This window comes from Micromesistius poutassou (genome assembly GCF_964030765.1).
Source record: "Micromesistius poutassou genome assembly, chromosome: 11".
Taxonomy (NCBI): Eukaryota; Metazoa; Chordata; class Actinopteri; order Gadiformes; family Gadidae; genus Micromesistius; species Micromesistius poutassou.
In genome coordinates, this window is record NC_140281.1 from 18,164,903 (window position 1) to 18,176,024 (window position 11,122).

Consider the following 11,122-nt stretch of genomic DNA (forward strand, 5'->3'; position numbering starts at 1 on the left):
AAGATTATTCATACGTGTGAAACTGCATAGAAATAGCGTGTGGATTGTGGAAACATTTTTTTCCCTGCATGAATGAACATGAATGAAGTATAGTAGGCTATGCCATCCGTTAAAATAATAATAACAATAATACATTCGAGCAAAGTATATTCCAGGCTTCCAAAACAAAGTTATTTGGGAAAGAACAGCTGATACAGCGGTAAGTAAAAATCAATGCATCTGCAAACACCGTACAGCAAACACATATGTTCTTGACCCAGACATCGTGTACAAGCCCATTACTTTTAGGATTGATGAGTATTTGATCGTGGGAAAAAACATAGTTTTACCGCGAGTGAGTATTTAATAGAATGAATGAATGCGGGTGATGCTTGGTGTGCGCGTGTGTGTGCGCGCCCATCTGTCTAAACACACGCAAATTAAACACGTAAGTGAGAAGGAAATCGAGTCAGTCGACCTGCGATAAGCAGCTGATTCTGAACGGACTCGTCTTCGAGATGGACGTGTTCTAACGCATTTTTAATCAATGAAATGTTAACACAACAGTAGGCCTATATATCTGACCATTTCATTTTCGAAATTTTAGGTGAAGCCGAGCTTCCCTTGCAGTAGAGAAGTCGCCACTACGAAAGAATGCAATGCAACTAGCGGGATCTAAACAAACTAAGCTCCAGCGAATTACTACAATGCAGAAGTAGTGGAGAATGGCGAAACACAGCAACTCTAGCCTACTCTCAACCAAAATAAAAATAATCGCCGCCCGGTGCAGCAGTGTGAACTGCCCCGTTTTTAGAACGTCTCAGCCGTCTCGTCACAAGAAGTCGCGAGTTGCAAGCAGTTGCGTCGCGAATCTTTGGCCTGAACTGGGCTTTAGCATTATAAGCAGTGGCGGTTTTAGGCACGGGCGAAAAACGAGACACACGAGAAAGAAAATGATCCGCATTTTCTATTATCGATAATAACCCCCCCCCCCCCCCCGTGATTGGTAGATCATCTACCAAATAAGTAAATGCATAGATACAGTCTACGAGAAAACAGTAAATCAGAACGCTGCGCACGCGAAGCCAGTTGTTTCGGCAGGGCGCGCGCACCTGTATCTCGCGCTGCAAGGATTTTCACTAGTCTGACCCTGGAGTTTGGCGCCGCGTCTGAGGGTCTGATTATAATTTCATCAACAGTAATTCTGTATTGCATCTACCGTTGATGCAATACAGAATTACTGTTGATGAAATTATAATCAGACCCTCAGACCCTCCCAGACCCCCCCCCCCCCCCCCCCAAAAAAAAAAAAAAAAACTCATCGGATCTACACGATTCACACAAGTCACCCAAACAGCCGGCCGCCGAAAAGCGCGCTGTTTGCATCCCTGAGGGTTAAAGGCTAATGCTCCTTTTGGAACAAAAGTGGTCGTTTTGTGACATACTGTGATTGCGTACATTGAGATGTTTCAGTACTGTGTATGGTAGCTACATAAAAGTACAGTATACAGTACTGTAAAAAAAGAAGAAAACCAATAGGCCTACAGTAACGTTGCACGTCCTGGGGCAGCGCAGGGGAAATATCTCATAGTATGCTGACATAAGTCTTTGAGGGCTACTGCATCATCATGCAAAAATAGGTCCCTACAAAACCCAACATATCATCACATTTCTATATGCACTTCTTGATGCAGCTGTACAGGACAGATCAGAGCAGCCTATGTTTGTTGTTGTCTGTGATAAAGTTAGTTTCTATTGGGCTGTTCTGGTCCGGATTTTATTCACCAACCAAAATCAATTTGAAGTCGTATACTTGCCCCCTTACTTGCCATTTCTAAAACACTTGCCGCGTTTTTACGATATAGATCCAGCCGGCGACCAAGGGAACACCCACCTAGACTCAACGCTGTGGGGGAAGACCAACTGTGAAAGATCCACTTTTTAAAAAATATACGGACAACAATCGACCCGATCATGATAATTTTTTTAATATATAGCCCTTTGACAGCATATACAAGTGATTCAAACCAAGAAATGACAGCGGACAAGCGTTTGACAAAGGTTTAAAATACCGCCTTTTTGCATGAGTGTGTATGGGGAAAACGGTTTGTTTTCCCCCACGGCCCTGACCGGAAGTGACGTTTCCTTGCTTGCCGACTCGGTCTATGGATGGATTCGGCACACAAGGCAATATTTTTCCTAGCGGGAGAAAACATTGCTTGTGATGTTGATGAGATCCTGTGGCAAGACCCCTCAGACGGCAGGATCCATAAGCCCACCCACGCACAATTGCTGTGTTTTTCTATGTTTACGGTACAGTACAGTTTATTTTTGCTTAAAATGAATTTACTGCACTGTAATGTACAGTAGGCCTACTGAAATGTACAGTATTGATTATTTGATCTTTTGGAGGTTGTGAAAACGTGCCTTCTGTGGAACTGAATAAAAACAGTGAACATGAAAGACTGCAGTGGTTTATGTTGCTGCTGATCTGAAAGTGTATTCATATGATACATGTGTGTATCATTTTGTCATCAGAGTGACATTTTGATAAAGGATTGTTAGGTTTCTATAGCAGAGTTTCAATTTGACATCGATGTGAATGCTATATTTCCCAGTGTTGTCTTATTTGCTTGTGTGTTGAGTTTTGCCACAATGAGCCAAGTTTTGCAAAACGTGTTCAAGCAATTGAAAAAAACTGTAATATTATATCAAAGTATTGTACTATTGTACTTACTGTATATGTACACACAATATATTTTTGACAATACATTATTTTCTCTCCTGAATATATAATTTAGCTTTCTTAATATTTTGCATTTACTTTCCATTTTATCTGGAAAGCATTTCCATAGCTTGGCTTACTAGTGACAGGGAACTGGAATCCATCCCGGTTCAAACGTTAAACGGACTGCATTTAAACTTCTCTAAGGTAATCTCTGTGGCTCACCTTAGGCTTCAATTTCAACCCTAACTGCACACATGAACACAGCCCATGCCAGCAGCGAGTCAACCACGCAGGGCCACACGAGGAGCAGTAGATGTGAACGTCTCTCTCTCAGGGCAACACTTAACTCTACATTAGCTATAAAAATACATTTTCTACACGGTGGTGAGTGAACCGCCACTCCACAGGCATGTTACCAGACATGTACATCTATGTCACAAATGGCTACATCCCGATTCTCCCAGCTAGGGTTGATAAAGTACTCACTTATTTTGAATGGCTTGCAAAGTTTACCATTTCATATCACTCTTGCGGTAAAATAGGTGCCCTTTAGCGACACAGAAACCATAAGCCGATGTTTGGCCTTTACAGAAACACAGGAATACAAATTCCTATTGGCATTAGGGTTCCCCTTTAAAATGACCAAAACAGAGACCTTGATAAAATGTAGTTTATGATTGTTAATGAGACGGGGGACTTTGAAATTTAGTCTCCAAGGCAGATTTGGGGAATCCTAATTCATAGAGATCAATTCTATTGGACGTTCAGCACCTGCTTTGCAGTCTGAAGTACTTCTCCCATTGTTGTGCTAACAAATTAGTACTCAGCTTTATATATACGCAAATATATTTTATCCAGATAAGAATTTTACAAATGAAAATCATTCATAATGTGTTTCTTTGGTCTACCTGTTTGAATCTTACATTTTGACTCCTTAATCCTTTTTCATTCTTTATTTTCTTTTTGTCCGGTTTTTTTAATATTCCACTCAGAAATGTTTGCAATTCAAATCGGACTGCAGAGCGCACAGTTCAGTCAGCTCAGAACAACATTTAAGTGCATTAATTATTTGTATCAGATAGTACCTGACTAGGTAGCAAATGCCGCTATTATGTGCAGTGTCCAATCAACCCAGCAGCAGAGTCAACCTCGGCTCATTCGAATCAGGCTGCTCTCCGCATCATAAGTCCTTGATGAGCTACAAAGAAGATGAACAATAAAAGTATTGTCCAATTGAGTCATCCACAAGGGCACAACCTCAACGTTATCTGTCCAATAAACTAGTATGATGACATTATATATCCCTGTCAGCATGGAGCCAGTGGGGCCATGTTAGTTCTGAGCCAGAATGTGATTCAGTTTGACGTGTAATACTGAATGGGAGTGAGTCAAACCCCCCCTGTGTGTACAATGGCTCACCCTGATATTATGATGAATAAACCTTGAATCAATTCACTGGCCTGTGATGCTTTGTTTGGCTTCAAAGCGATGAAGGACATCGGAGAATCAGTTGGCTTGCGGAGATAGAAACTGAATGTTATTTATTAAAGAATGATTCAAACTATTATTATTATTCAAGTATCCATGAGATGATCCTTGATAGCGGATCCACGGCAGGAATCTGATAGCTGTCGCATCGCTGTGTAGCAGCAAAACCACATAAGTGGACTATCTTTGCATCTCTTATATCCTGTTTGTTTGCAGGTTAAATGTCAACAGAGTAATATTTGCTCAAAGGTTAAAGTCAATGAGGAGAGACTGGTAAACACGCCTGCTTGGGGAGGGGGGGGGGGGAACACCATGAGTTGCTTCATTTCAGTGGTGTGCATTTGTTCTTCTTTTAAAATGTAAATTCAAATATAAATACTAGCACAAATGTAATCTGACCTATCAAAGGCTTAGACGGGCTTAGAGCATTTAGATTTAAAAAAAAAACACACTGATGAGGACATTAGACTGCATTACTTTTTTATTAATGCAAGAATTGAAGCTGCTCATGAAAGACTACCACAGATGAATAGAAAACTCCATTTTCTTTTTTCTTTTTTTGTGGCACATATTTAAGGCAAAGATAGTACATCACATGTTAATGCAGTAATACATTCAGAATATAAATACATTTGGTCTTTATTTTTTGTCTTTTTAACTGAAGAGTCAACAAAATATATATTTTTTCAGTCACGTGTGCAAATTGCCTTTGTGTTGCGACATTTCAAAGCGAGCTACCAGGTCACAGAAGGCATTTCATAGCGGCTTTGAAAGCGTCAAAGCAAATATCAGTAGCCTAAGCAGACTCGTTGGTCTCTGATGTCAGATCTTGAGGTCATTTTCAACACAATACATAATACTTTTTTTGTTCTTGTGCACATAAAAACTGAACATTAATTATTCTCCATACGTTGTAAGCCTTACTGCGATCATTTCAGATTTGATCATCAAAAACAAAACAATAAAAATATTCATATCCTTTTTTCTTTCTCTTTGTTTCTTCTCTACTTTCATTGCTGTACAAACCCTCATCACCTGTGTCTCAACTGATAAATATATACATATTTCAACATATCTTTTAAAGATGAATGTCATTCCTGATTTGCTTGTGAAGATAATAAAAAATATAAGTTCTGACAAGTAAACACATCTTCAAGCAACACATATATATTAAACGTACGAATACCCTGTCACACGGTTTTTATCAAGGTTAAATTGCACTTTTTGAATGGTACTACATGTACTAAATACAAAAGCAAAAGAAAAAAATCAGCTTTAAGGAGAAGCATCGCAAGGCAAGTTCCTATCTACAACATGTTGTAAACCTACCTCTCCCACTGGCTGAGTCTGTCCTAAACCCCAGGCAGCTGACTGACGTGCTTTCATGAATCAAGTGCAGCCCTGTTCAGTTTCCCCAGAACAATCAGAACAAAGCAACACCAACCCAGAACCACTTCACACCTCAAACTGATTTCAAACCAATCCCAAAGTTTCCTTTCTGTAGCAGCATATTTACTTCCCCAACACCCTTTCCACCACCTCTCCTGTAGCGTATACAATCTCTCTCTCACAAGCACAGCTGGGACAGGCCGTAGCAGCAGCAGCAGATCTCCTTGAAGGTCTTCCTCATCTCCTGGCTGCGGAAGGCGTAGATGATGGGGTCTATGACGGAGTTGCACATGATGAGGATGAGGTACATCGGGAACTGGGACATGAAGCAGGTGCAGTAGGGGTTCCTGGGGCAGGAGATCATGAGGATGAGGTGCAGGAAGAAGGGCGCCCAGCACACCACAAACACGCCCAGCAGGATGGTGAGCGTGATGGCGCCCTTCATGTTGGCGCGCTGGTGGATGGGTGCGTTGCCCGGCAACGCGGCGATGCGCTTCATGTGCAGCCTCGCCAGCAGGAACATGTGCACGTACAGCGAGGCCATCAGCACCAGCATGGTGAGGAACATGGTGATGAGGCAGATGAGCACCGTGGTGCTCTCAGAGTAGACGATGAAGAGGACGCCCGAGCCCGTGCAGCACGCCCAGATGCCAGCGATCACCAGCATGGCCCGCCGCACCGTCACGATGTTGTGGTAGCGCAGGGCGTAGAAGATGGTGATGTAGCGGTCCACGGCGATGGCCAGCAGGCTGCAGATGGAGGCCAGCAGCGAGCTGCAGATCAGCGAGTCGAACACGTTGTCCATGCTCTTGATGAGCGTGACGGGGATGGGGAGGCTGTCGCTGTTGATCAGCGAGATGACGATGGTCTCCGAGGCGTTGGACACGCTCACCAGCATGTCGGCCACCGCCAGGCTGCAGATGAAGAAGTACATGGGCGAGTGGAGGTTCTTGTTCTTCACGATGGCTGCGATCACCAGGATGTTCTCCAGCAGGCTGATGATGCCCAGGGTGAGGAAGACCTCAGGGGAGATGAGGAGCTGCTCGTAGCAGCCCGACGAGGCGGGGTCCTCCTTGGCGTCAGGATGGGTCGGCAGAGCGGTCGCCCGGTGGCTGGCGTTGTGGTGGTACGCCTGGATGAGCCCATCCGACTGAGTGGCGTTCATAGTGTGTGGCGGACGTCTTGGATGTTGGCTGTTATTAATCCATCCCTCTTCGGTCATCGCCGCTCTGTTCCCCGCCACGGGAAGGCGTGGTGTGAGTCACCACCGGCAGAGGCAGAAATGAAAGGGAAGAGAAAAAGCAGCCGTTGCCCTCTCTCCCACAACTGATCAGTTTGGTTGAAAAAAGCCACGCATTGTCGTCCAAGGTCTTCTGCTCTCTGGTCTGTCAAGTGATGAGCTGCCGCCGCCAGACCCCCAGCCCATCACCAGCCCCCCACCGCCTCACATCCTGCCACTCACCTATGGGAAGGGAATGAGCTTTGAAGACTGTTGAAACACGCACGAGGATGGAGGAAGAGAGTGACGAAGAGATAGTAAAGAGGAATAATAAATCAGTAGGTTGAATCTGAAGGAAGAGAGAGAGAGCGGGAGAGACAGAGGGAGAGAGGGAGACACAGCAGAGAACAGTTTGCAAGCAGGTCTACTAATCACGGTCGCTGTGGCTTGCCTTTGCCTCTCTTCACTATTGTACCGTTAAATACACACCCTCACACACACGCACACACACACGCACGTACACAGACACATGCATGCACACAAGCTGAAATGCTGTAATGTCCAATCAGATCACAGATGTATGAAGGAGGGGAGTTATTACGGAACGGGTGATTCAAGAATAAATGGCAAAGCCGCACTACAGAAAGTTAAAATAAAAACATAATATAATAGAATGATATAATAATGATCAATTAGCATTTTGGGCATTTTTGTATCTATCCGTTTAATATGAATGCATACATTTAAGCCTAGTTTACCACAATAGCTGGTTATGTTTCACCTAGTGCTACTTAAGAAGTGTGAGAATCTCCCATAGTGAAGCACCCTGCTACATGGACCATTGCAGTCATATTTTCTTGGGTTTATTTTCCTGTATCAACAGACAAAGGATAATGCCAGGAACTATATTCTGCAGGTTTAATATGTATTAAATTAAAGAGCTAATCCTTAATATGAATGAGAAAATCACAGCATGCAAATTGTGATACATAATTAATCCATATTCAAATTCAAAGCACTTAAAAGCATTCAGAAATGATTTAACAGAGTCTGTTAAATACTATACGATTTTTTAAGATGGGTAGCAAAATGTTTACCTTTGAATTTGTCTTTGACTACTTGAGTGGTAGTTTTCACCATCATTGCTGCTGAATCTGTTGTGACTCAGGCAGAAATCATGTTTCCAGTGATTATTTAAGTTTCTTTAGATAATAAAATATAATTTCATTCATGTTACGTTAAGTCATGTTCATTCACGCTATGTCATTTCATTGTAAGGAAATGGCCGCAAGTAAAGTTAGCTAATTTGACATTAACTTGATAGCTCCCCATTAGATTAGCCAACGTTATGTGGCAAATGCGATTGTGGGGTAGCCCAGTGCTGTTATCGTGATTAAAAAAACTTTTTGAGCGTGTTGTACGTTGAAACATTAAAACGTTACCGCAGGCTACGCATAAGCTGGGGGTTGGCATGAGCTACTTTTCGTAGTATAGCACATCGTAGTAAGCTAGATCCCTGTTCCCTGTGTTTCCATGGGAGGTTAGGAACAATAGGGGATGTCATCTGGATTTGTTCTTTGGATGCAAATCACCTGATTTGTGGCCCAAGCCATGCTCGGAAAAAACCTAATAAGTCTAATGCAGCCATGAGCTGGATGCAATGATTACAAAACCACTCGCGGAGGAAGGTAAATGTGAGGCTTTTTAGCATTAGAGCAATAACTTTTAATAAGCTTCACCATGGTGAGGGCATGGGTTCAGCGGCTGCGTGCATCATGATTAATAACAGGACGTGTGTCCACGTCCTGTTCCCTGTACGTCCCGACTGCATTGGTCTTTTATTATTTTATGATAATGAATAATGATGAATAAAATAAACACATTTATCAAAGTCAATAAATTGTTCCATTAAGGATTATGTTGAAAACCAGGGGCTATTTTTGCATGGATAAAACATTTGACTTTTAAACTTGTTTTTACCTACCCGCCCTCCCGACGTTGAATGTTTTGCCTTGCAGACCAGACAGGCCAGTGGTTCCAATCCACTGGTTCTGTGGTTACGTTGTGGGACACAAAATGTTGAATATTGGAATGATTGCTATTTACCTCTTTCGTGACTGGATGCTATTTAGCGTTTAGCAGACGTTGTTATCCTAAGCGTCATACAGTGAATTCAGATGCATGTCTTCACGGAGAAGTTAAAGGCTGCTCCCTCAAGGAGCAGTTCAAGGAGCAGTTAAAGTTAAAAGTTGGAAAAGGTATTTAATTTTTAGCTGTACTTCATAAACAAATTAAGTAATCTTTTAAGTTATCTTTTTTTCCCGACTTATAAATGCACAATGCAGTGGTTTTATTTTTTAAGCTTTATCACTCATACCGAAACGTCATTATTTTCATTTAATCTGTGGCCATTGCTCTCTCTGAAATGGCTTGTATGTAGCTGTAGATAATGGGCAATTATGGGTCCGGTTTTATTTTTGCTCGCCATGATGAGCATAATTTATAACAAGGTTTCATTCGAGCACATAATTGTACCATACATTTTCTAAAGCGAAAAATGTATGGTAGAATGATTGGAGATTTTTCTTCAGATTGGTCTATCAACAAAATTGTTGAGTTTTGCTCTCATATCAGAAGAGCTTGATCTCATACTTCGGAGACTACGGAGACAAACAGATTGTTACATGAGAATAAACGAGAGTTACGTATGTAACTACGGTTTGATGAATTCTGGATGACCGCCAGAGGCAGTGCTCAACACTGGATGTTATCCATCACGCATGCACAGGTCGAGTATTTAATATCAACAAAGTCACACGTGACCAGGGATGACGTCGGGCCGCCCGTCTATATAAGCCCACGTCACTCTCCAAGATGTCCCTTCAGAATCTTCTCGCAAGATTCCGAGTGACAGAGAACTCTGGCGGTCATCCAGAATTCATAGAACCGTAGTTACATACGTAACTCTCGTTCTATTTCATTCTTACTGACCGCCAGAGGCAGTGCTTAACACTGGATGACTATTACCAACGTAGTCACGAGGAATCCTGTCCCCACCAATTAGGAAGTGCCTGAGGGTTCCTGAAAAACAGCTGCAGCCACTGAGTGGTGAGTAGCTACATTGACCCTGTAAAATCGGGCAAAGGTACACACTGAAGCCCAGGAGGCCGCTGCACAAATTTCACTTAGAGGCACTCCTCGTAGTGCTGCCCAGGAGGTGGAGACCCTCCTGGTGGAACGTCCTCTGATGTTAAGAGGCAAAGGCAGTCCTCTTGACTTGTATGCCTCCTCAATTACCTCCACCACCCACTTGGAAAGCCTCTGTCTGGACAGCACTTGCCCCTTCCTCGGGCCCCCGTAGCAGACAAACAGGCCATCAGACTGGCGAAAACCAGCAGTACATACAGTTTCCTGTATGTAACATCTCAAGGCTCTCACCGGGCAGGGTAGTTCTGCTGAACTAGCTTCCTCATCCGGTGGGTGTAAGGGGCCATAAGCTGCTAGCTCTATGACCTGATTATAGTGGGCCGAAGGCAGCCTCTTTGGAAAAAAAGATGGGTTAGGCCACAGTGCCACCCCTGTGCCATCTGAGTTCCAGCGTATACACTGTTCACTCACTGACAACCCATGAAGCTCACTCACACGCTTGGCTGACGCGATCGCTAGAAGAAAGGCAACCTTTGCCAACAGTCATTTCAGTGGCGCCTGATCCAGGGGCTCAAACGGGGGGAGACGGAGGGCTCCAAGTACCAGAGGTAGGTCCCATGAGGGAACCTTGACAACCCGTGGGGGATTCCTCCACTGGGCTCCTTTAAGAAATCGGGTCACCAAAGAATGAGACCCCACCGTCTGGCTATCAACCTTAATGTGCCTGGATGAAATGGCAGCCACATAGACCCTTAAAGTGGAAGCAGATCGCTTATTTTCCAGTAAGGACTGCAAAAAACGCAGTATCATTGGCACTGAGGAACACTCCGGTACTTCTCTCTGAGCCTCACACCACTTTGCAAATATCTTCCACCTGTTAGCATAAAGTGCCCTGGTGGAGGGAGCTCTTGAGTCTATGATGGTTTGAACTACCTCCTGGTCACATTCCATTATAAGTGGATCAGGCCCCTCAAGGGCCAAACCCATAGCTGCAGGCACTCTGGACTGGGGTGCCAGATGTGGCCCCCCAGCTGTGAGAGCAGGTCCCGCCTCTTCGGCAGGCACCATGGATCTCCATCCAGCAGCCTGTACATTACTGGAAACCAGGGTCTTCCTGGCCAGTTTGGGGCAACCAGCAGGAGTCTGTGGTTCCCCTTCTGAACTCTGTGTAG

The 11,122-nt window shown here is 43.7% G+C and overlaps 1 protein-coding gene across 1 annotated transcript; it reads right to left on the reverse strand.

Moving 5' to 3' along the window:
• Positions 1-5,762: 5,762 nt before the first annotated feature.
• On the reverse strand, positions 5,763-6,749 carry mc4r (melanocortin 4 receptor; the record flags this gene model as incomplete). Its single annotated transcript, XM_084475278.1, has 1 exon — positions 5,763-6,749. One exon carries the CDS (start codon positions 6,747-6,749, stop codon positions 5,763-5,765), a length of 987 nt encoding a protein of 328 aa, XP_084331404.1.
• Positions 6,750-11,122: the final 4,373 nt, after the last annotated feature.